This window comes from Oncorhynchus mykiss, chromosome 21 (genome assembly GCF_013265735.2).
Source record: "Oncorhynchus mykiss isolate Arlee chromosome 21, USDA_OmykA_1.1, whole genome shotgun sequence".
Classification (NCBI taxonomy): domain Eukaryota; kingdom Metazoa; phylum Chordata; class Actinopteri; order Salmoniformes; family Salmonidae; genus Oncorhynchus; species Oncorhynchus mykiss.
The window spans coordinates 22,549,171-22,575,190 of record NC_048585.1 but is presented as its reverse complement, the minus strand read 5'-3'; the positions used below and the strand labels follow the sequence as shown (position 1 = coordinate 22,575,190).

Here is a 26,020-nt window from a genome sequence, read left to right as displayed (position 1 = left end):
TGCCATGTCTGAAGTAGGATAGATGCCATGTCTGAAGTAGGCTATCTGTGAAGGAGAGGCTTCTTCACTAGAGGCATTGGACTCTTTTGAATGTGTATGAAAGTTATTTCTTCAGAGCAAGCGTATTTGTATGTTTTGTGTTCATCAACATTCAAATCCTTCCATAGCCTACTCAGCGCTTATTATCAGTCCCAACTGTTAGCAGTAGTTAATTGTTTAAGTATTTCATTTGTCTTAATTTTGAGTAGCAGGTCACACTCAGGTGTACCTGATTAGTTAATTGCTCAAGCCACAGTAGAAAACAAACCAGTGTTTTTAGAATGTTCTAATCTAGAAGGTCCATGTCTGAAAGGTTAGATGTTGTTTTATCACATGATACTGCCATTTAGTTTTGTTTTATCGTTTTTGCTAAATGTTTTTGCTACTCAAAATGAAGACAAATATTTTTGGTTACTGAAAATATATTTCACAGTGGTTTAGATGGTACAATGATTCTGTACACCAGGGGTATTCAACTCTTACCCTACAAGGTCCGGAGCCTGATAGTTTTCTGTTCCAACTGATAATTAATTGCACACACCTGGTGTCCCAGGTCTAAATCAGTCCCTGATTAGAGGGGAACAATGAAAAAATGCAGTGGCACAGGCTTCGAGGTCCGGAGTTGCGTTTGGGGCTCTACACCTGCTTGTTTTGTCACATAAACTGAAATTTGATAAACTATTTAAAAAAAATTGCAACCAGGAAATGGCGAAGAGATTTCTCCACCTTTAAGTATTTTTTAAAAACGTTTTACCTTCCATATACTTTTTAAGCCTTTAAGTCAACTCATTCCACGGAGGGCCGAGTGTCTGCGGGTTTTCGATCCACCCTTGTACTTGATTGATGAGTTAAGGTCACTAATTAGTAAGGAACTCCCCTAACCTGGATGTCTTGGTCTTAATTGAAATGAAAAAACAAAATCCCGCAGACACTCAGCCCTTCGTGGAAAGAGTTTGCCACCCCTGCATTAAGTGCTCAAGGCTACAGCCAGCTTTGTCACACTAGCTATCCAGGGCCGGTTTCCCGAAAGCATCTTAAGGCTAAGTACGTCGTAGGTGCATTGTTAAATCTCTGCGCTGTTTCCCAAAACCATTTTTTGCACTTGAAAATGACAGTAATCTAACACCTGTCTCAGACCGCTTGTAGAACAGCTCAGTGGGTTGTTAGATGCTTTTTTCCCCTTGTGCGTCTCTTTATAAACAGAAGAAGATCTCCGCTAAATATAGAATCACAGAGTTTATCTGCCTACCTGTGACCCCAATAACTTAAAAACAAGGTTGCGATGTCTTTGCAATTGATAAACAAGTGAAATATAAAAAGACGCTTCAAATTAAAACTGAGATGACTCATTAAAATATACTATACAGTAGGCTATAGCCCTATTTCAATGGCTACCCCTACCCTGGTCAACAGCTCTGCACCCCCCACAGCAACTTTCCCAAGCCTCCCCCATTTCTCCTTCACCCAAATCCAGATAGAGGCTGTTCTGAAAGAGCTGCAAAATCTGGACACCTACAAATCAGCAGGACTAGACAATCTGGACCCGCTCTTTCTAAAACTATCAGCCTCAATTGTTGCAACCCCTATTACTAGCCTGTTCAACCTCTTAGGTATCGTCTGAGATCCCCAAAGATTGTTAAACTGTCGCGTTCGTCCCTTTTTCAAAGAGGGAGACACTAGACCCAAACTATTACAGACCTATATCATTACTACCCTGCCTTTCCAAGGTCTTCAAAAGCCAAGTTAACAAACAGATCACCGACCATTTTGAATCCCACCGTACCTTCTCCGCTATGCAATCTGGTTTCCAAGCTGGTCATAGGTGCACCTCAGCCACGCTCAAGGTCCTAAACGATATCATAACCGCCATCGATAAGAGACAATACTGTGCAGCCGTATTCATCAACCTGGCCAAGGCTTTCGACTCTGTCAATCACCGCATTCTTATCAGCAGACTCAACAGCCTTGGTTTCTCAAATGACTGCCTCGCCTGGTTCACCAACTACTTCTCAGACAGAGTTCAGTGTGTCAAATCAGAGGGCCTGTTGTCTGGACCTCTGGCAGTCTCTATGGGGGTGCCACAGGGTTCAATTCTCAGGCCGACTTTTTTTCTGTATACATCAATGAGGTCACTCTTGCTGCTGGTGATTCTCTGATCCACCTCTACGCAGATGACATCATTCTGTATACTTCTGGAACTTCTTTGGACACTGTTAACAAACCTCCAGACGAGCTTCAATGCCATACAACTCTCCTTCGTGGCCTCCAACTGCTCTTAAATGAAAGTAAAACTAAATGCATGCTTTTCAACTGATCGCTGCCCGCACCTGCCCGCCCGTCTAGCATCACTACTCTGGAGGGTTCTGACTTAGAATATGTGGACAACTACAAATACCTAGGTGTCTGGTTAGACTAAACTCTCCTTTCAGACTCACATTAAGCATCTCCAATCCAAAATGAAATCTAGAATCCGTTTCCTATTTGGGCAACAAAGTATCCTTCACTCATGCTGCCAAACATACCCTCGTAAAACTGACTATCCTACCGATCCTTGACTTTGGTGATGTCATTTACGAAATAGCCTCCAACACTCTACTCAGCAAATTGGATGCAGTCCATCACAGTGCCATCCGTTTCGTCACCAAAGCCCCATATACTACCCACCACTGCGGCCTGTATGTTCTTGTTGGCTGGCCCTCGCTTCATATTCGTCGCCAAACCCACTGGCTCCAGGTCATCTATACGTCTTTGCTAGGTAAAGCCTGGCCTTATCTCAGCTCACTGGTCACCATAGCAGCACCCATCCGTACCACGAGCTCCAGCAGGTATATTTCACTGGTCACCCCCAAAGCCAACTCCCCCTTTGGCCGCCTTTCCTTCCAGTTCTCTGCTGCCAATGATTGGAACAAATTGCAAACATCACTGAAGCTGGAGACTCATATCTCCCTCACTAACTTTAAGCATCAGCTATCAGAGCAGCTTACAAATCATTGCACCTGTACACAGCTCATCTATAATTTTTGCTCCTTTGCACCCAGTATCTCTACTTGTACGTTCATCTTCTGCGCATCTACCTCTCCAGTTATTAATTGCTAAATTGGAATGATTTCTCCACTATGGCCTATTTATTGCCTTACCTCCCTAATCTTACTTAATATGCACACACTGTATAGAGTGCACAGGTATAAATAGAGGTGGCAGGTAGCCTAGTGGTTAGAGCGATGGGCCAGTAACTGAAAGGTTGCTTGATTGAATCCCCGAGCTGATAAGGAAAATATCTGTCATTCTGCCCCTGAGCAAGGTAATTAACCCACTGTTCCCCGGGCGCCGAAGACGTGTCTGTCGATTATGGCAGCCCTCCACACCTCTGTGATTCAGAGAGGTTGGGTTAAATGTGGAAGACACATTTCAGTTGAATGCATCCAGTTGTACATGAACATCCGTTCATTGTGTGGACCGACCACAACAAGTGACAAGTATCCCCCTTTCCCTAAATACACCTGGAGGGGGTGGAGACAAGCACAAATACAGGTGAAACAGATCAGACAGTACCCCCCCTGGAAACAGGAGACAAACGACTATGAGACATGGGTTTTGATTCTAGACACATGAAAAGTGGGATGTATACGGAGGGTACGGGGCAACTTAAGACAAACAGTAGAGGGGCTAATGACCTTGGAGATGGGTCCGATAAACCGGGGGGAAAGTTTACGGGACTACACCCGGAGGGGCAGATCCCGGATGGATAGCCATACCTTCTGCCTGAGACAATGCCTGGGTCCGTTGGTGGTCCACTTGTCATCGATGCCTGGAGGTGGTCTTGAGAAGGGCCGACCGGGCTCTCTTCCAGGTACAACGACAGTGACGGACAAACATCTGGGTGGCCGACGGTATGCCAACCTCTTGCTTAGGGAAGAGCGGTGGTTGATAACCCAGGGAACGCTCAAAGGGAGAGTGTTGCGAGCGTATTCGACCCACACTAGTTGCTGACTCCAGGTGGCGGGGTTGGTGGAGGCCTGGCAGTGAAGAGTTGTCTCCAGGTCTTGGTTGGCTCGCTCCGACTGGCCGTTGGACTGGGGGTGGAACCCAGAGGACAGGCTGGCCGACGACTCAATGAGTGTGCAGAACACCTTCCAGAACCGGAACGAGAACTGAGAACCCCGGTCGAGGACCATGTCCACTGGGAGTCCATGGAGCTAGGCCGTCTCTTTGGGAAAGGGAGCTTGCTGAGGAGTCTTGTTCTGCGCACAGATCATGCATACGGCAACGGACGCGGAGACGTCAGTAACCATGGTACACCACCAAAAGCGTTGTCGCACAAAGGCAGGAGTCCACCCGGGAGCCTGGGTGGCAGGCAAGCCTGGAGAAGTGGGCCCACTCAAGGATCGAGGAGCCGACCGCATCAGGTTACCTGGTCCCCCCCCCCCCCCCGGGGATCGGCTGGGAATGCTGCATCTCACGGAACTGCTTCCCTATTCTCTAGCTGAGTGCCATCACCAGGCACTAGTTGGGAAGGATGGTTCCGGGGTCTTAGCCGTGGGGCTATAGCGGCTTGACAGTGCATCCGGCTTCTTGGATTCCAGTCCGTATGAGAGGGAGAACATGAACTGGGTGAAAAGCAGGGCTCACCTAGCTTGCCTGGAATTGAGACTCTTGGCGGTGCGGAGATATTCCAAGTTCTTGTGGTCGGTCCACACAATGAACTGATGTTCTGCCCCCTACAGCCAGTGCCTCCACTCATCTAACGCCATCTTCAGCGTGAGAAGCTCACGATTCCCCACATCGTAGTTCCTCTCCATGGCATTGAGGCGGTGGGAGAAGGCAGCACAGGGATGTAACTTGGGGTCAAGGGCAGAACGCTGGGACGGGACAGCCCCCACTCCGATATCCAAAGCATTGGCTTCCACCACAAACTGGCGGGACGTGTCAGGAAGAACCAAGATGGGAGCTGTGGTGAAACGGTGTTTGATATCCCGGAAAGCCCAGTCAGCAGTTGGGGACAACGTGAACGGAACATTGGGAGAGGTGAGTGCAGATGGGGGAAGCCAGGGTGCTGTAACCCTGGATAAAGCAGCGATAAAAGTTGGCGAATCCCAGGAATCGTTGCAGCTGCACACTGGACGAAGGCTTGGGCCAATCCACCACCGCTCACACCTTCCTGGGATCCATCTGTACACTCCCTGCAGCGATGATGTAACCTAGGAATGGGAGCAATGGAATTCGCACTTCTCTGCTTTCACAAAAAGCAGGTTTGCCAGGAGGCGTTGGAGAATCAGTCGGATGTGGAACACGTGTTCTTGGGTGGTTAGGGGGGAGACAAGGATGTTGTTGAGGAAGACTAACCGTTTCAACATGTCGCAGAGAACATCATTGACCAGTGCCTGGAACACTGCTGGGGTGTTAAGGCCAAATGGCATGACCAGATACTCGTAGTGACCGCTGGCCGTGTTGAAAGCAGTCTTTCACTCGTCCTCTTCCCGTATCCTCATCAGGTGATAGGCATTCCGTAGGGTCCAGCTTGGAGAACACGGTGACCCCCTGGAGCGGCTCGAAGGCCGAGGAGATGAGTGGTAGCGGGTAGCGGTTCCTTACCATGATGTCATTGAGGCTCCGGAAGTCGATGAACGGGCACAGGGTTTTGTCCTTCTCCACAAAGAAGAACCCTACGCTGGCAGAGGAGAATGCAGGACAAATGAACCCTGCAGCTAGGGAGTCCTCAATGTAGGTCTCCATAGCCTCTGTCTTTGGACCCAACAGAGAGTACAGTCGTCCCCGGGGGAGGAATGGTGCCTGGGAGAAGGTCAATCCCGCAGTCATAGGGTCGGTATGGCGGAAGCAAAGTGGCCCGGGCCTTACTGAACACCTCCCGGATGTCCTGGTTCTCCGGGGGGATGGGGGAGAGGTCCGGGGCAACTTCCGAGCCCTTAGGAAGACGTCCCGGGGCAGGCTGCGCTGACTTCTGGCAACGAGTGTGGCAGAACGGGCTCAAGCCCATTATGGGCTTGTTTCACTGGAGGCAAGAGAATCCCAATACCATGGGAACCTGAGGAGACTTAATGAGCAGGAATTGGATCGTCTCGCTGTGGTTCTCTGACACACGTAGGTTGATGGGGGTGGTAATTGTGGGTGACCCGGCCTATATAGCACCTGTCCAGCGCTCTAACGTCCATGGGAATGGAGAGGGGCTGAGTGAGGATGCCCAGTCCATAATCACTTAACCGTTTGGTAAAACCTATAGATTTTAGACTTTTTTTCCTACTACAGATTTTGAGAACTACATAACGAAAAGGTATGTTTGTAAAGTATTAACATATAAAGTATGATATACTGTCATGTACTATTATGATGATGACTTATTATTTTACCCAGGAAGTTTGAAGCAATCTGATATGGACAAGATCAGAGATGTATTCTGCTTAACAATTAAGACCAAAGTCATTGTGTTATCTATTTTATCTTGTCACAAAGTGTATTGTTTCAATTTTCTTCTGTTTTAGAGAAAATTGAGTGTCAAATTTGCAGTAACTACAAAATCCAAGTAAAGTTACTGCACTCTGGCTTTGTTCAACCATGTTTTGACTGCAGTTACTACGGTCTGCCTTGGTATTCTATCAGGTTCCGAGTTCAGGCCATCACGATCATGACACACCACGAGACAGCCAAGAAAGTTGGATCAACACATTTGCTTTACCCATGTAGTTTTAAGGTCATACAAAGGCAGAGTGCAGTATCAGCAATCCGCCTCCTGTCCCTCCTATCGCCATAGGTACACCTTCCTGAGAACTATGGCACTATACTTTGCTTAAACCTGTTCTGCCTTAAAGATTAGATGCCTTTAAAGATTAGAATGTTCCATTGTGGTTAGCCAAAAAGATGACAAAATAGTTCACACATTCATCATTCAGGGTTACTGTCAGAGATATGGTCAGATTTACGTTTTGTCCACAACATTTTCCCTACTTGTAACAGGTCGCGTTTACAGAAATCTTTTTCTATAACCATGATTTCATAAGAAAATGTTTCTGCAGTGCAGGGTGTGTAATGCAAGTCAAGGTGTCCTTGGATGAATGTCAACAAACTGTATAAACAGCATTGTTAAATGGCAACCACTTTTCAACATATTATCTCCAGCATCAAACCGGGGCCTACATGTGAAAATGGTGTGTTTCTGTGGTGAAAAGGATTAGAAGAAAAGTCCTAATGTAAGAAAAACTGTGATTTTCAAAACTGGCAATGAGTTTCTAGCCAGAGGGAGGGTATTTTCTACAAAATGAAGAAATACACAATTTTCACATACTGATTTGGAGCTGGAGATAATGAAGGAGGTTGAAAAGTGGCAGTTAATTTGTGGAGTTTCTTTCCTTCTTAATGTGTTTGAGCCAATCAGCTGTGTTGTGACAAGGTAAGCAACCTTTGTTAAACTAGGCAAGTTAGTTAGGAACAAATTCTTATTTACAATGATGGCCTACCAGGGAACAGTGGGTTAACTGCCTTGTTCAGGGGCAGAAGACAGGTTTTTACCTTGTCAGCTCAGGGATTTGATCCAGCAAAATTTGGTTTACTGGCCCAACGCGCTAGGTGTGATATACAGAAGATATCCCTATTTGGCAAGAACAGTTCAAATAAGCAAAGAGAAATGACAGTCCATCATTACTTTAAGACATGAAAATCAGTTAATCCGGAAAAGGTCAAGAACTTTGAAAGTTTCTTCAAGTGCAGTCGAAAAAACCATCAAGCGCTATCATGAAACTGGCTCTCATGAGGACCGCCAAAGGAATGGAAGACAGAGTTACCTCTGTTGCAGAGGATACGTTCATTAGAGTTACCAGCCTCAGATATTGCAGCCCAAATAAATGCTTCACAGAGTTCAAGTAACAGACACATCTCAACATCAACTGCTCAGAGGAGACTGCGTGAATCAGGCCAACGTTGAATTGCTGTAAAGAAACCATTACTAAAGGACACCAATAAGAGACTTGTGCCAAGAAACACGAGCAATGGATATTAGACTGGTGGAAATCTTTACTTTGGTCTGATAATTCTAAATTTGAGATTTTTGGTTCCAACCGCTGTGTCTTTATCAGGGTAGGTGAACGGATGATCTCTGCATGTGTGGTTCCCACAATGAAGCATGGAGGAGGAGTTGTGATGGTGTGGGGGTGCTTGCTGGTGACTGTCAAAGACTTATTTCAAATTCAAAGCAGGCTTAACCAGCATGGCTACCACAGCATTATACAGTGATACACCATCCAATCTGGTTAGCGCTTAGTGGGGCTATCATTTGTTTTTCAGCAGGACAATGACCCAACACACCTCCAGGCTGTGAAAATGTATTTTATTTTATTTAACCTTTATTTAACTAGGCAAGTCAGGCTGTGTAAGGGTATTTGACAAAGGAGGGATGGAGTGCTGTATCAGATGACTTGGCCTCCGCAATCACCCGACCTCAACCCAATTGAGATGGTTTGGGATGAGTTGGACCACAGAGTGAAGGAAAATCAGCAAACAAGTGCTCAGCATATGTGGGAACTCCTTCAAGACTGTTGGAAAAGCATTGTGCAAAGCTGTCATCAACGCAAAGGGTACTTTGAAGAATCAAAAATATATTTTTATTTGTTTAACACTTATTTTGGTTACTACATGATTCCATATGTGTTATTCTACAATGTAGAAAATAGTACAAATAAAGAAAAACCCTTGAATGAGTAGGTGTCCAAACTTTTGACTGGTACTGTATGTGAGGCTTGATGTTTTTTCCCCCAGGTGTATGAACAATGAGGACAGTTACTGTGATGTCGATGAGAACCAATGGCCAAATGCTCAAGACGGGCTTGATTCAAACTAGTAGCTGCTAAACGTTATGTTTCATTCAATTCCTTTGTTTCGTTTGATTACAGTTATCGGTTTGGATTTTTGTACTAAGAGTTTAGAAAATTGACCACATACAGTGGGGCAAAAAAGTATTTAGTCAGCCACCAATTGTGCAAGTTCTCCCACTTAAAAAGATGAGAGGCCTGTAATTTTCATCATAGGTACACTTCAACTATGACAGACAAAATGAGAAAAAAAATCCAGAAAATCACATTGTGGGATTTTTTCTGAATTTATTTGCAAATTATGGTGGAAAATAAGTATTTGGTCAATAACAAAAGTTTATCTCAATACTTTGTTATATACCCTTTGTTGGCAATGACAGAGGTCAAACGTTTTCTGTAAGTCTTCACAAGGTTTTCACACACTGTTGCTGGTATTTTGGCCCATTCCTCATAAAACCTAGCGGTCAAACTGGGAATTTTGATAAATGTCAACTTGTCCAAGAGATTTACAGTTAAAATGTCACGCCAGGGTAAGCCTACACGAAACACAGCTCTTATTTTAAATGTTTCTAAAATCCCCTATGGGAAAAATGAATGGTGGAAAAACGATTGGAACCTTTTTCCTGTTTGACCACTAGGTTTTATGAGTATTATGACTCATACTGTGGTACTCTATAGAGGTCTCAAGTCCCCAAAAACCTGTTTTAGCATGGGCAGCACCATTGAGGACTTTCACCATTTTAAAGTAGTCAACTGGATGGAACTAGATTCAGCCACGGGCCATTTTTTTTCTTGAGTGGATGGTCAGGGGGCCGGAACATAATAACAAACAATAACATAACAAAACATGTACATCTCTATGGAAGCAACCTGTTATACCCTGCATTCATAACCCAGTGGGAAGGTGGTATTTACCATATACGACTCTGAAAAATCCACCTGAATGGCCTTCCAACTGGTAATTACTAAAGGAAAACTCGTCTATCATACCTGAGCTCCGACTTCTCCCACATGCTGACCTCTGAAGTCAAGGAAGTGACCTCGATAACAGCATTTTCGGCAGTTAAATGCAACAACAAAATACTATTTCTTAAAAAGAATCTATTAATGTGTTTTTTGAACACTATCATTTGTTTACAAGCATAATAGCTGTACTTTAGTTTATGGTTGATGGAGCTTGTTGGCGAACTTGGCCATTAGCCAATCAGGATTCTGTCAAGGAGTGAATGCAACCAACTTGTACTTACGACGTCACAATTGGTCCTTTCCACCATCCCACTTGGTTATGAACGCAGCATAACCTGTCGCGACAAGTCTACTCTCCACCCACAAGGCACTATAATACAAATTCTGCCCCTCACCCAAACATCACTATTTGCCGGCATCGGTGGGTTATGGTCTCCATCAGTAGGCAATTTTTACAGTTTTCGTTTTAATAATTTAATCTAAATGGAACGATACATATTTATCATTGTGTTATTGGTGTGTTGTCTGCTTGCGGTGCGGTGCTACAGCTCCGGAAAGGTGACTGGGGCGTGTGACAATATGACACCGCAACACAAAAAAGGCGCACAGCAAAGCCCCGCTCCATTCTCTGTCACCACTGACCGGTTCAGCTTCAAGGAGGGCGATGAAATCATCGGTGAGACATCATGTAGTTTTCTCTATTACTGGAGGGTTCATGCAGAGATATTGAACCCTCACCACTAGGCCTTTTGGTTGTATTAATCTATGGTTTGGCTGTTATGGGTAGATATGTTGAAAAGTAGATATGGAATTAATAACGGTCTCCATTTTCTATGGTGGTGTTTAAATCAACTAAACACCTTTGTTTACAGTCAGGCTCCTGGCAGCTTCCACTCCATTTATTGGGTTTATGTTACAAGCCAGAGAGGTTGGAGGAAGCAGTCCTCTGGGATCCTTCACTGTAACAAGTGGAGAGGCCCAGCTACTCACCTGCAACGGACTATCTGTGAGTCTATTCCCATAGAGACTGTATAATTCCATTTAATTCTGTTTATTCCCACCTATCTATTACCACCTGACCTATTGCCTGCTTTTCTGTTATGTTATGAGAGCTACAGTATTACATATAACCAGGGGCGCAACTTTGGTTTTAGTAGTGGGGGGGGCATAACTTTTTTTTGGTATTATTATTTTTATCCACTCGGATTAACACTCCAAACTGCCTACCCGACCGCTCGGAGGTATCCGCATGGTCCTAAAGCACACCATTGCCACGTTTTGTATCACATTCCAATGATAGGGATCCCGAGTGGCGCAGCACTGCATCTCAATGCTTGAGGCGTCACTACAGACACCCTGGTTCGAATCCAGGCTATATCACACCCGGCCGTGATGGAGTCCCATAGGGTGGCGCACAATTGGCCTAGCGTTGTCTGGGTTTTGCCGGGGTAGGCCGTCATTGTAAATAAGAATTTGTTCTTAACTGACTTGACTAGTTAAATAATGGTTAAAAAAATGCAATTTCAGAATGGGAAAGTTGCACCTCTGCATATAACATTGAAACAGTAATGGTTGTTTAGATCTTATAAATGTATTCATGAGACAGAAGAAAACAGCATTCTTGATTTACAAAAACAGATCAGTTATTCCGTGTTTCTGCATGGGTCCTCCTGTAACCTGTCGTGTAGAGTAGAGGCTGTAAGTCTACACTGAAAACCTTTAACAATGCAGTATAATTTTTTTTTTAGCAGTATCAATATAAAAGTAAAAAATACAAATAAATGCCAGTAGAGAAAGAACACAAGAATGTACATGTACTGATATGACTGCAGGGATACTGGAGATACAGTTGAAGTCGGAAGTTTACATACACCTTACATACATTTAAACTCAGTTTTTCACAATTCCTGACATTTTAATCCTACTAAAAATTAGGATAGGATCACCACTTTATTTTAAGAATGTGAAATGTCAGAATAATAGTAGAGAGAATGGTTTATTTCAGTTTGTATTACTTCCATCACATTCCCAACGGGTAAGAGTTTACATACACTCAATTAGTATTTGGTAGCATTGCCTTTAAATTGTTTAACTTGGGTCAAAGTTTCGGGTAGCCTTCCACAAGCTTCCCACAATAAGTTGGGTGAATTTTGGCCCATTCCTCCTGACAGAGCTGGTGTAACTGAGTCAGGTTTGTAGGCCTCCTTGCTCGCACACGCTTTTTAAGTTCTGCCCACACATTTTCTATGGGATTGAGGTCAGGGTTTTGTGATGGCCACTGCAATACCTTGACTTTGTTGTCTTGGAGCCATTTTGCTACAACTTTGGAAGTATGCTTGGGGTCATTGTCCATTTGGAAAACCCATTTGCGACCAAGCTTTAAGTGCACCAGCCCCTCCTGCAGCAAAGCACCCCCACAACATGATACTGCCACCCCCTTGCTTCACGGTTGGGATGGTGTTCTTCGGCTTGCAAGCCTCCCCCTTTTCCTCCAAACATAACGATGGTCATTATGGCCAAACACTTCTATTTTTGTTTCATCAGACCAGAGGACATTTCTCCAAAAAGTACAATCTTTGTCCCTATGTGCAGTTGCAAACCATAGTTTGGTTTCTTTATGGCGGTTTTGGAGCAGTGGCTTCTTCCTTGCTGAGCAGCTTTTCAGGTTATGTCAATATAGGACTCGTTTTACTGTGGATATAGATACTTTTGTACCTGTTTCCTCCAGCATCTTCACAAGGTCCTTTGCTGTTGTTCTGGGATTTATTTGCAATTTTCGCCCCAAAGTATGTCTCTAGGAGACAAAACCCGCCTCCTTCCTGAGCGGTATGATGGCTGCGTGGTCCCATGGTGTTTATACTTGCGTACTATTGTTTGTACAGATGAACGTGGTACCTTCAGGCGTTTGGAAAGGATGAATCATGGATGAATCAAGGATGAATCAGACTTGTGGAGGTTTACAATTTTTTTTCTGAGGTCTTGGCTGATTTCTTTTGATTTTCCAATGATGTCAAAAAGAGGTTTGAAGGTAGGCCTTGAAATACATCCACAGGTACACCTCCAATTGACTCAAATGATGTCAATTAGCCTATCAGAAGCTTCTAAAGCCATGACATCCTTTTCTGGAATTTTCCAAGCTGTTTAAAGGCACAGTCAACTTAGTGTATGTAAACTTTTAAACCACTGGAATTGTGACACAGTGAGTTATAAGTGAAATTATCTGTCTGTAAACAATTGTTGGAGAAATGACTTGTGTCATGCACAAAGTAGATGTCCTAACCAACTTGCCAAAACTATAGTTTGTTAACAAGAAATTTGTGGAGTGATTGAAAAACAAGTTTTAATGACTCCAACCTAAGTGTATGTAAATTTCCGACTTCAACTGTAGATGAGGTAGTTAAAAGCATACAATCAAGGTTAAAGTGGCTGAGAAAAAGGCTATATTTATGTAAGGTTGTGTGTGTTTGTTTAACTATCCTTGTGGGCAAGGTAAAACAAGGAAAATTCGGGGATATTTTGCCGGTCCCCATGAGGAAAAACCCTATTTTAGGCTTAGGGATTAGGTTTAGGGTTACAATTAGGGTTGGGGTTAGGAGTTATGATTAGGTATAGTTTTAGGATTAGGGGTTTGGGTTTGGCATAATCAGTGCAGATCAAAAATAGTGACTAAAATATGTCAAACACCTATTTGTCAGTGGCAACTGACAAGACTATAGCTGACTAAATAGACCCAGAAAAAAACTATACTTAAGCAACAATTACTTTTCATTTCAGTTGACTAAAACGAGACGAAACAAGATGATCTCATTGCGCAGGAGACTTTAATGGCTGTGATAGGAGAACTGAGGATGGATCAACAACATTGTAGTTAATCCACAATGCTAATCTAATTGACACAGTGAAAAGATGGAAGCATGTACAGGATAAGAAATATTCCAAAACATGCATACTGTTTGCAATTCACTTTTTGTCCTGAATACAAATTTGGGGCAAATACAACACATTACTGAGTACCACGCTACATATTTTCAAGCATAGTGCTGGCTGCATCATGTTATGGGTATGCTTGTAATCGTTAAGGACTGGGCAGTTTTTCACGATAAAAATAAATGGAAAAGGAGCTAAGCACTGGCAAAATCCTAGAAGAAAACCTGGTTCAGTCTGCTTTCCCTCACTGGGAGATGAATTCACCTTTCAGCAGGACAAGAACCTAAAACAAAAGGCTAAAATGACACTGGAGTTGCTTACCAAGATGACAGTGAATGTTCCGGAGTGGTCGAGTTAGTTTTGACTTAACTTCTACAGGATCGGTGCCCCCCCCCCCGGGCTCGGGACAGTTGAGCTAACGTAGGCTAATGTGATTAGCATGAGGTTGTAAGTAACAAGAATATTTCCCACAAACTTCAAAGTGTTTCCTTTCAAATGGTATCAAGAATATGCATATCCTTGCTTCAGGTCCTGAGCTATAGGCAGTTAGATTTGGGTATGTCATTTTGGGCAAACATTTAAAAAAAAAGGGTCCAGTCCTTTTAAATCTGCTTGAAAAATCTATGGCAAGACCTGAAAATGGTTGTCTAGCAATGATCAGCAACCAATATGACAAAACATGAAGAGTTTTGAAAATAATAATGGGTAAATGTTGCACAATCTAGGTGTGGAAAGCTCTTATAGACTTAGCAAGAAAGACTCATAGCTGTAAACGCTGCCAAAGGTGATTCTAACATGTATTGACTCAGGGGGTTGAATACCTATCTAATCATGATATTTTTGTGTTTTATTTTTCATGAATCTTTTACAATGTTAGGCTTTTTCTTCCACTTTGACATTAGAGCATTTTGTGTAGATCGTTGACAAAAAAAATGACAAATCAATTTTAATCCCACTTTACAAAGTGTTGTTACAACACAACAAAATGTGGAAAAAGTCAAGGGGTGTGAATACTTTCTGAAGGCACTGTATAGCCTAAGGTTTGTATCACAACTAAAGTTGCATAATTAACTCTAAATTAAGCATATAGGAGGACCTGTTTCTAATGATCACTTTGTTAACCTTTCAACATAAAATAGCCACATGTATCCACTCCCTCAGAAATATAATTTCTATTTATTCAGCTATGTTGAATTGTGTTCTTCTTACTATAACATATTTTAAAATAATGCCACAGGAATGATTAAATTAGCTATTGTAGCCCACAGCCATATGACATTGCCAGATCAGGGCCTAACATATGGACCACTCAGAATATGCTATTTGGTTCTTCTGAAATTGTAACGGCTTTCTTCCGCTGAAGGAGAGGAGGACCAAAATGCAGCGTGGTTAGAGTTCAACATGTTTAATAAAGACCATACATGAGAACACTACAAAATAACAAATGTGAAACCGAAACAGTCCTATCTGGTGCAATGACACAAAGACAGAAAACAAACACCCACAAAGTACACACAGAATATGGCTGCCTAAATATGGTTCCCAATCAGAGACAACGATAGACAGCTGCCACTAATTGAGAACCAATCTAGGCAACCATAGACCTACAAACTACCTAGAAAGAAAACAGCCCCATAAACATACAAAAACCCCTAGACCAGACAAAACACATAAATCCCCCTTGTCACACCCTGACCTAACCAAAATAATAAAGAAAACAAAGATAACTAAGGCCAGGGTGTGACAGAAATAGACTACATGTTCTTCATATCATGTCTCTTTAGACCTGCCTTAAATAAATTATGGATTTATTGTGATTGTGTAGGTTATATTAAATTGATTGGAGTTTTTAGAATGTATATTTTCCAAAGGTCTGCATCAGAGACAGGGAACTACTAGTGTCAAGCACTTCAGTGAGACTTTGACCATTTGCTTCCACAGGTAGCAAGACTGACTCTCCCCCACTCTGCCTATCCTGAACACCATCTCCCTCTCTGGGCACTTAACCGTAACCTGAGAGCTTGGATTTACGTGGTGGACACATTGAAGCTTTGTGCCCTTGCTGCTGACAATAAAAACAGGTCCCTCCCATCTGAACAAACTGCACGATCCCTTACTTACTCCTCCCAGACACAACCCCCCCCCAGAGTTACCTCCACCGTCTTTGGTGTTCCTGGTGTCCCTTATGCCTCTGAAGCTTCTTGGAGTGGATGCTGCAGGTCGTGATGGGCCCCCTTTTCGTATGTTGAGGTACTGCAGTGCCCACTTGGCCGCTATAAGCCCATCCTTGGGCTCGTGCTCTCGGATCCGAGTGTTGTGTAGAAGAACTTGTAGAAGTTGCTCGAGGATGACGACCTCATCGATCTTGTCCTGTGTCTTCTCCGGTCGAACCCATCGGCAGTAGAAGTCCCTGAGGCGGTGGGAAGTCTTCGTCTGTGACTCTCTCGATGGTGTTGATCCAGCTCTGAAGCGTTGAAGGTAGGTCTCTGGGGAGATGTCCAACTTCACCAGCAGTGCTTCCTTCAGGTCCTTGTAGACTTTGGACAACCCCTCATCAGTTGCTGTGTAAGCCTCTATGGCCTTTCCCTTGAGCAATGGATTTAGATGGCAGGCCCACTCTTCCTCTTGCCACCGCCAAGCCTTGGCCATTCGTTAAAAACCTCAGCAGGTCATTTTCAATGTCCACCCTCTGCTGGTAAGAAGGCATTTTCGGCTCCTTCCTCAGGAATGCTGGAGGGTTGACATTGGTGCTGCTGGACTGGTCTCCTGGTGCTGGGGTTGAGGTTAACATCATTGCTACTTCAAAACCCTGCTGTGGAGTTGAAGTACATGCTACGTCGACCCTCAGTTGACTTGCTGTTGGCAGACCCATTCATGGGCTCTGGCTGGCAAGCTCCGCTTGGGGGATGTGAGGATAGATTGTCAGAGACCCTGGATCTCCTGCTTGAGGTCTTTGTCCTGCCCCTCCAGGTTACCATGGTTGGATTTGGTTCTGGGCTCTCCACCAGTTCTCCAGCCGCTCCTTCAGTCGGCTGCTCCCACGGACCTTCTCTGGTTGTATCTGATTATTCCATCGGCAGCTCACGCAGGTCGGAAAACCTTTAACTTACGCAAATGTTTGCAGCGCAGGTAGGTTCTGTCGCTTGTATTTTCAATCTGTTGACGCATTGCGCGTGATGCACAATATGTTAACAATAGCTGAATGTAGTCGACAAAGGGAACGTTTCCTCGGAAGTTCGGCTAGGCTCGGCCATATTGTGCAAGTGTTTGTCACATGTGAATTGCATCAGTATTGGAAATAAAAAATGTAAATAAAAATTAAATACAGACCAGCATACTGAAGGTCAGGTTGATAACACTACTCTGTGGATATTTGATGTCACATTCTTACCTGCTAAAGGACCAACTTCACGGACAACCGGTAAAGTATCATTTTATTCATCATTCTGGTTGGTAGAGGTCGTGAGAGGAAACTTTGCTCAACCAAATGCACATATCTGCCCAGATTAGAATTCTATGCAATACAACATCGGGTCTTCAGGCTGTTTCATTTTACAAATTTTATTTCACCTTTATTTAACTAGGTAAGTATTTATTCAAATAGGGCTATCTTCTGTATACCACCCCTAACTTGTCACAACAAAGCTGATTGGCTCAAATGCATTAAGAAGGAAACTTTAAACAACTTTTAAAAAGGCACACCTGTTAATGCATTCCAGAAAGAGTTCCAAGAGTGTGCAAAGCGGTCATCAAGGCAAAGGGTGGCTACTTTGAATAATCTCAAATATAAAACATATTTTGATTTGTTTAACACTTCTTTGGTTGCGACATGATTCCATATGTGTTATTTCATAGTTTTGATGTCTTCGCTGTTATTCTACAATGTAGAAAATAGTAAGAATACAGAAAAACCCTTGAATAAGTAGGTGTGTCCAAACCTTTGACTGGTACTGTATGTATACTGCCTGAATCTCAGGTGGGAACAGTTCCGGCGACCTTTATGATTGCACATTCGGCAAATCACCAGCAGAGGGAGTTCCCTTTGAATCCATTTCCATTCACTGTGTTGGTGGTACTCATAAAATGTATCATAAATCAAAGGTGGCACCACAGGTCCCAGAGTGGTGGGGCGATATTTTTTCTTCTTCCTGAATGTAACCAGGTAAAACGCAGAAGCCTGATTGTAGCAGGCACCTTAAGGGCTCCCCTATTTCCTGGGGCAAGTAGACTGAGAAGTCGGGAGTTGCGCCTGCTCTGTGGTTGCCCCTTGGAAAGTGGGAGCGCGCTTTGCTTTCTTTGAAAACATGTCTTTTGAGATATTCATATTTTGAATGTTGCATAAATTAAAGTACATTTTTGAATATCAGAATCGAGACAAACTCCACATTTTGGAGCACACCATCAGGAGTATAATGACACAGATGTTGTCTGTAACATGTACGGTTCACGGAACATAGGATCTCACAGGAGGCATGTATACAGTGCATTCGGAAAGTATTCAGACCCCTTGACATTTTGTTACTTGACAGCCTTATTCTAAAAATGATTAAATTGTCCTCCTCAATCTACACACAATACCCCATAATGACAAAGCAAAAATAGTTATAAAAAAAACTGAAATAATGATGCTGCCACCACCATGCTTCACCGTAGCGATGGTGCCAGGTTTCCTCCAGACATGACGCTTTGCATTCAGGCCAAATAGTTCAATCTTGCTTTCATCAGACCAGAGATTCTTGTTTCTCATTGTCTGAGAGTCCTTTAGGTGCCTTTTGGCAAACTCCAAGCAGGCTGTCATGTGCCTTTTACCGAGGAGTGTCTTCCGTCTGGCCACTCAGAGATGGGATAACCTTCCAGAAGGACAACCATCTCCACAGAGGAATTCTGGAGCTCTGTCAGACTGACCATCGGGTTCTTGGTTATCTCCCTGACCAAGGACCTTCTCCCCCGATTGCTCAGTTTGGCCAGGCGACCAGCTCTAGGAAGACTCTTGGTTGTTCCAAACGTCTTCCATTTAATAATGATGGAGGCCACTGTTCTTGGGGACCTTCAATTCTGCAGAAATGTTTTGGTACCCTTCCCTCGACACAATCCTGTCTTGGAGCGCTACGGACAATTCCTTAGACTTAATGGCTTGGTTTTTGATCTGACATGCAATGTCAATTGTTGGACCTTATATAGCCAGGTGTGTGCCTTTCCAAATCATGTCCAATTAATTGAATTTACCACAGGTGGACTCCAATCAAGTTGTAGAAACATCTCAAGGATTATCAATGGAAACAGGATGCACCTTAGCTCAATTTAGAGGCTCCATGGAAAAAGCTCTGTATACTTATGTAAATAAGGTATTTCTAAAAACCTGTTTTCACTTTGTCATTATGGGGTATTGTGTGTAGATTGACAAGGAAAACATTTAATTTAATACGTTTTAGATTAAGGCTGTAAAATAACATTATTTGGAAAATGTCAAGGGGTCTGAATACTTTCCCAATGCACTGTAGGTCTAAAAGGGCCTAAAAATGGCCACTTTCATCATGATGCTCCTCCCTCCCCAAAAAACCCCAACCGTTAATACAAATGTAAAAAGTATAACAAACATCCCTCCTCCAAATTAAATTTATATGTGAGAATAGCCAGAACAATCTAAGAAACCCAAAATATATATTTGAGTCTCCCTGGCATGGAATCACCCTGTTGCATCTGAATAAAACGAAATCTTCATCGATCCTTTTTTTTTTCTCCTTTTCTCAGAATTCTGCAGTTTCTCACACATCAGATTCACCTAAATCCTCCATCCTGGGAATATGGAGGGCCCCCATATCAGGCAACCTCACCTCCATCCAATTCAGGTGATTCACCCATCCAATATCCCCTAGCTCGTGAAGCAGAATGTTCACATCTTATACCCTGGGGCCCGGTTTCCGGTACACAGATTAAGCCTCGTTCTTGGCTAAAACGCACTTTCAATGGAAAATCCATCCCTTAATGTTATTACATTGCATTACTATATGTTCTGCCATGCCATTTTTACAGTGCATCCTTTGCAAAAGATTACTCCACCTTCTGGGTTGGAGTGAGAAGTTCTCCAGTCACATACAACATCTCTGCTGCACCCCCAGCTAACAGCACATCCATATCCATCACCTCTATCTCGTCCTTCGCCTCATCCTCAAAAGTGAGTAAGATTACATGCACACAATAATACAATTATTGTGAATATTCAGATTAATATAATAATTTGATTAAAACATTTGCATGCTTTGCAAGAAGAATGAATTCCCTAATAATCCTGTTTATATGGACACGAAATCAGGCTACTGATGGGACATTGATAAATGCAGAAAATTGCCAATCAAAATATACATGCTACCATGTTATTTTTGGGAAGCCTAATTTGATTCTGACTTCTGACATTTTTAACTCCCTTCACTCGTGCAAAGGAGGGAGGCTTGCACTGCTGGTTTTATCACATGCGCAGATCAAATACACCGCTGGAACTACGATTAAAGTGTTTACCCTTAAGGGTTATTCGGCTGTCCCCACAGGAGAACCCTTTGAAGAACCCCTTTTGGTTCCATGTAGAATCATTTTGGGTTCCATGTAGAACCCTTTTCACAGAGGGTTCTACATAGAACGCAAAAGAGTTCTACCCTGGAACCTTAAAGTCCCCTTCTATGGGGACAGCTGCAGAACCCTTTTAGAACCCTTTTTTCTAAGAGTGTACATGTCCTAATAATTCTAAAGGTTGCTCAGAAACCAGATGTTTTAATCGGCGTATGCTTACTTAGATGATGAATTTATGCCAATTAAGATAAGCAGAGTAAGTTGTTTACATGACTAATGCCATACTCGGCCTACTGCCATAATCAGTTTAATATCGAATTATTAGTGTGCATGTAAATGTACTCAGTATTTCCATTGAAATCCTTAGTACTTATGGTAGTAGATAATAGTACAGATATGTTTTTATCTAAAACATAAACTTGTCTTAATGTATCACAAGTGTAATTGATAGTCTATCAAAGAGGGATATTTGTATTTGTCCTGTTTCATTGCATGTAGAAGTGGGTAACCTGTACGAGCGTAAGGTGAGAAATGGAAATGTGGTTTTTGCATTTTCCCGACTCCCCCTGAGAGTGGGGTCATTGACGGCGACCCTGGAGCAATTAGGGTTAAGTGCCTTGCTCAAAGGCAGATCAACAGATTTTTCACCTTGTCGGGTCAGGGATTCGAACTAGCAACCTTTCAGTTACTGGCCCAACGCTCTAACCGCTAGGCTACCTGCCCCTCACTCTCAGACAATATTGTCATATTACATTTTCAAACAAACAATAACATTTCTTTTTACATCAGTTGTCCCAAAGTGCTTTACAATAACGTTGAATATGTTTGTAATAGTTGTCCAACTCCAGCACTGGATGTGGCAGCACTAAGGTCTGTTTCAGCCAACCTCTGAACTGTGACCCTGGGGTCAGTCCAGACTGTTACTTCCTGTCTGCTATGACTTCTCCCGGTGATACAGCCGTCCAGTTGGAGATGACCGGCCCTTCAGATGGCTACATCGCCATCGGCTTCTCAGATGACCAGAGGATGGTAATGTAGCTTTTTCAGAAGTAGTGCACGCACATCCTGCAATTCAATATGCTTATTTAAATTTCGAGGCACTCGTCCAGATACTTTCCCTTCAATGAAAACGGTGAACAAGTTTATTTTTACAACGAAGAGGGATTGTATGAGGGCAGTTGAAAGGCAGCCTAAAACTGCAGGAGCATTCAACAGTGTGCTATTTTTATTTTATGAACTTTTGTTTATTGTACCCTGCACCTTCAAGTAGCCTGTGGCAGGGTTGATTGTGTTCCTCTCATAATCTGTTTTCCTTTACATCACATAAGGGAAATGATGACATTTATATTTGTGGACGGGACAGTGGCGGGCTCATCCAATTGCAACACGCCTTTTCAACAGGAAGGAAGAGACCGGACATACTTCCTCTGGTACTTGCTTGCTATTATGACATATGAAATGCAAAGAGGATGATAGAAATTGGAATATGGACTGGAATTAAAGTTCTGATTTTGACTGATTTGAAATGGAATGTACCCCCAACCCTGATGCTATAATGACTCGCAAAACAATCAAAAGGAATGACTCAAATGTCTCTTGTTTGTCCTTTTCTAGGGAAATGTTTCTGATGTTACATCCTCAGTGAATAATAGTATCATTAGCTGTTCCTTCACGACTAGGAACCCCATTTCAACTCAGCGATCCGGAGGGTCCAGTTCCCTCTACTATCTCATGATCGTTCACGGACCCTCCAGTAGTGGTACAGTATGAGCCAAAAGTTTACAACCTTGTAGCACCAGTACTGGTACAGAGGAAGTGGTTGTATCCCTCTGTCATTTTATTTACATAGTGCTATGACATCTTTAGATAATAATGAGTGACATTACATGGACATGGAAGACGGGATCTTAAATCAGCACTCCTACTCTGAGATATTTTATCAATACGGGCCCTGTTATCTAATAAGGATTCAAATATTGTGGGCCTGGTACCGATGAAGAAAGCGGTCCGCTTTAGTCAAGCAGTCATATGTTTCATAATATCATTTCATTCTATTTCTCTTCCATTTCACTTTTCGGTTGACTTTGACAGGGACAATCGGCGTTCATACTGGCACCTTCATCAGTGACACTAAAGTGGACATTTCAAGTCCTCAAGTTGTTACAAGTGAAAAAGAGCCACCTATTATTAAAGCACATGGTAAGGTTGCCGTTTCCTTAGTGAGGAGAGTTTGCATGCATAACCTCAAACAAATTGTTATACGGTAATACACTGATTATAACTACATATACAAGCTTAACGATGTGTGTATTGATTATGGATAATTGATTTATTATCCTGTTGTGCTTCAGGTTCCCTGATGTTGATAGCGTGGATGACCACGGGTAGTTTGGGAATGATCATAGCCAGGTATCTGAAAGGTGTGGCCAAGGGGAAACATTATTTTGGGAAAGATGTTTGGTTTCTGGTGAGTTTCTATAATACTGTCCCTAATGTGTAAGTGTAACAAAATTAGATTGTACCGTAAGTTAGATTGTACTTGAAATGTTTTCACTGCTATCGAATTGGTGCCTTTTCCACATATAGCGTGACTGGGAGAGTGTGTCAAGCAGGCGAGGAAGCTATACTGTTAATTAAGCAAGCAGACTGACGTCCGTCACGTTTCAAGTTTCAAGCTTTATTAGTCATATGTTCGGATACACATGGTATACACTGTCCAACAATATGCTGACTTGCAACATTAGTAATGTTTTTAGTTCCAAATAATAATGTCATATAATCTGTACTCTTGACTTGCATGTTCCTCAGGCGCACGTGTCTCTTATGACACTCACTGTTGCTGCCACCATCATCGCCTTCATTTTGGCCTTCTCAGAAGTTGGAGGCTGGAGTGGGGTATGTATCATAAACCTTTACTGCGCGCCGATTGTTATTTAAAACAAACAGACCTATCTGACAAATGCTGTGCCGTCTACAGTTTTATGAAACCTACTCTATTATGGAAGGCTCCGATAATTGAAATAGTTATGAGATACAGTTTATGAGCCCAGTGTGTTTATAGGGAGCCCATCTGTGTTTATAGGGAGCCCATCCTGTGTTGGGCTGCATCGTTATGATCCTGGCCTTCTTCCAGCCTATCGCTGCCATGTTCCGATGTGGACCTCATCATCACTGGTAAGGGATACAGACTCATACCTAGTGTATGTCAGTTTGCTCATGTGTATGTAAATCCAAAAGTGGCTTGTTTTCTCAAGGTAATGTATTATTTTTGTGTTATTGTTTTTTCACAGGCGATTCCTCTTCAATTGGTCGCATGCTTTGAATGCAGTGGCAATAAAAGGTTTAGCTGGTAAGGAACTGTGATCATGACATTGTTTTTGTTGGATTTTATTAGCCTAGTACAAAGTACCGTATCTTCTCAGCCAATATCTGTCAAACATGTTTGCTGTTGCAATACTACCATGTTAGTAATTGTGTTGACATTATCTTCCAGTGGCAGCCATCTTCACTGGGCTGTCGTATTTTAGCACCTCTGAGGATAGTTGGCTTCTGAAGGTGATGGGTGGGTTTGTTGGATGGGAGGCAACGCTGTACATCCTGCTAGAACTCCACATGCGCTGGAAGCTCAATGGTGAGATCAAATACATAATGATATTGATCTTTATTTTGTTAAATGCAGGTTGATGATATATAGCCCCCCTATAATATTGAATAACCTCATATTGTGGATCTGCCATATATGACTTTTGTCGGCCTCTTGGCGCACCTCAAAAGCTCTGACGGAGGACAAGAGGCCGACACGTACTCTTGAATAAACAAAGTGATACAAGCAAGAGAAGTGTGCAGGTTTCTATTTTCTTTTCAAATACTTCAATATAACTTTGGTTGTTCTTCTAGATCATGCAGAGAGTGCTTCTGAATCGGTACGCTGATTCCCACCATTTAATCCCACACATTTAAATGTACCTATTGTGTCAGTGAATTAGAAAAGTGACTCATTCTTACCAACTATTTTGTCTGCCACGGCTGTACTTGACTTTTCATTTCTCCCCCAGACAAGAATGGAGTTGTTACTGCTGGTCTTGTTTTTCCTTGGAAATATAGCCTTTTTGGTGGCACTACTTGTTGGAATTGGCTCGTCATGAAGATCTGCTGAGCAATGGACTGAGATCGGAACGTTGTGATACAGTATATCTATAAAATAGCTCGCTGTACAATATATTTTAAGTTGTTTTATATTTGTTTGTTTTAAATGTTTTAAAGTAACTGTCCATTGATTGAGGATCAAATGTGATCAGATTGTCAATTTATACAGTATCCCTCCATATAAGTATGACAGACTTTCCACGAGGACGGGCATATTGGAAATTTAACCAGGGTTTATTGACTGACACTACTTTCTTAACACAAAGTAAGGAATTCTTAACAGACTTTTTCTTGCACAATACTGGTTCAGTGGACCCAATTATTGTACCTTTAGAAGCCATTCAATTCAATTGTCATCCCTAAAACAGTATCGGTCAACAGAGAAAAGAATTTCAACAGAAATAGAACATCTAACATTACACATCAATGGTGTTGAATGTACTACAGAATCCCTGAATAATCTACACACAAAACAAAAGGAGATTGAGGAATTTATTCAGGAAAGACCGAGTTTATTATTATTTTTTTTTCCCAGAGCAAATTCAATATAGTAACCTTACCAAAAAGAACCTACAGAAAAAAGTTACAAACGATGGAGAAATCCTTCTCACCAAAGGAGATTCTGAATGAGGAAGGTCCTCCAACCTGAGTTGATGATGACTTTTGTGATATACAGAACCAGTCAAAAGTTTGGACACACCTACTCATTCAAGGGTTTTTCTTTATTTTTACTATTTTGTACCTTGTAGAATGATAGTGAAGACATCAAAACTATGAAACAACACATATTGAATTATGCAGTAACCAACAGTATAAAAACAAATAAAAATATGTTTTATTCAAAGTAGCCACCCTTTGCCTTGATGACAGCTTTGCATACTCTTGGCATTTTCTCAACCAGCTTCATGAGGTAGTCACCTGGAATGCATTTCAATTAACAGGTGTGCCTTGTTAATTTGTGGAATTTCTTTCCTTCTTAATGCGTTTGAGCCAATCAGTTGTGTTATGACAAGGTAGTGGTGGTATACAGCCCTCTTTGGTAAAAAAACAAGTCCATATTATGGCAAGAACAGCTCAAATAAGGAAAAAGAAAAGACAGTCCATCATTACTTTAAGACATGGTCAGTCAATTTGTAAAATTTCACCGCCACAGGAAAGGAAGACTCAGAGTTACCTCTGCTGCAGAGGATAAGTTCATTAGATTTAACTGCACCTCAGATTGCAGCCCAAATAAATGCTTTACAGAATTCAAGTAACAGACACATCTCAACATCAACTGTTCAGAGGAGACTGCGTGAATCAGGCCTTCATGGTCGATTTACTGCAAAGAAACCACTACTAAAGGACACCAATAATATGGAGAGACTTGCTTGGGCCAAGAAACATGAGCAATGGACATTAGACTGGTGGAAATCTTCCCTTTAGTCTGATGAGTCCAAATTTGAGATTTTTGGTTCCAACTGCCATGTCTTTGTGAGACAGAGTAGGTGAACGGGTGACCTCTGCATGTGTGGTTCCCACCGTGAAGCATGGAGGAGGAGGTGTGATGGTGTGGGGGTGCT

The 26,020-nt window shown here is 42.5% G+C and overlaps 1 protein-coding gene across 1 annotated transcript; it reads left to right on the top strand.

The window, feature by feature from the left end:
* Positions 1–10,161: 10,161 nt before the first annotated feature.
* LOC110500009 (putative ferric-chelate reductase 1) lies at positions 10,162–25,208 on the top strand. The gene is made up of 15 exons (XM_021577108.2): positions 10,162–10,497; positions 10,694–10,827; positions 19,500–19,597; positions 19,782–19,923; positions 21,147–21,341; positions 21,641–21,742; positions 21,927–22,071; positions 22,404–22,511; positions 22,664–22,779; positions 23,121–23,207; positions 23,395–23,486; positions 23,603–23,661; positions 23,806–23,943; positions 24,210–24,235; positions 24,368–25,208. The coding sequence occupies exons 1-15, from the start codon at positions 10,305–10,307 to the stop codon at positions 24,455–24,457; spliced, it is 1,725 nt and encodes a 574-aa protein (XP_021432783.2). The 5' UTR covers positions 10,162–10,304; the 3' UTR covers positions 24,458–25,208.
* The last annotated feature ends 812 nt before the right edge of the window (positions 25,209–26,020 follow it).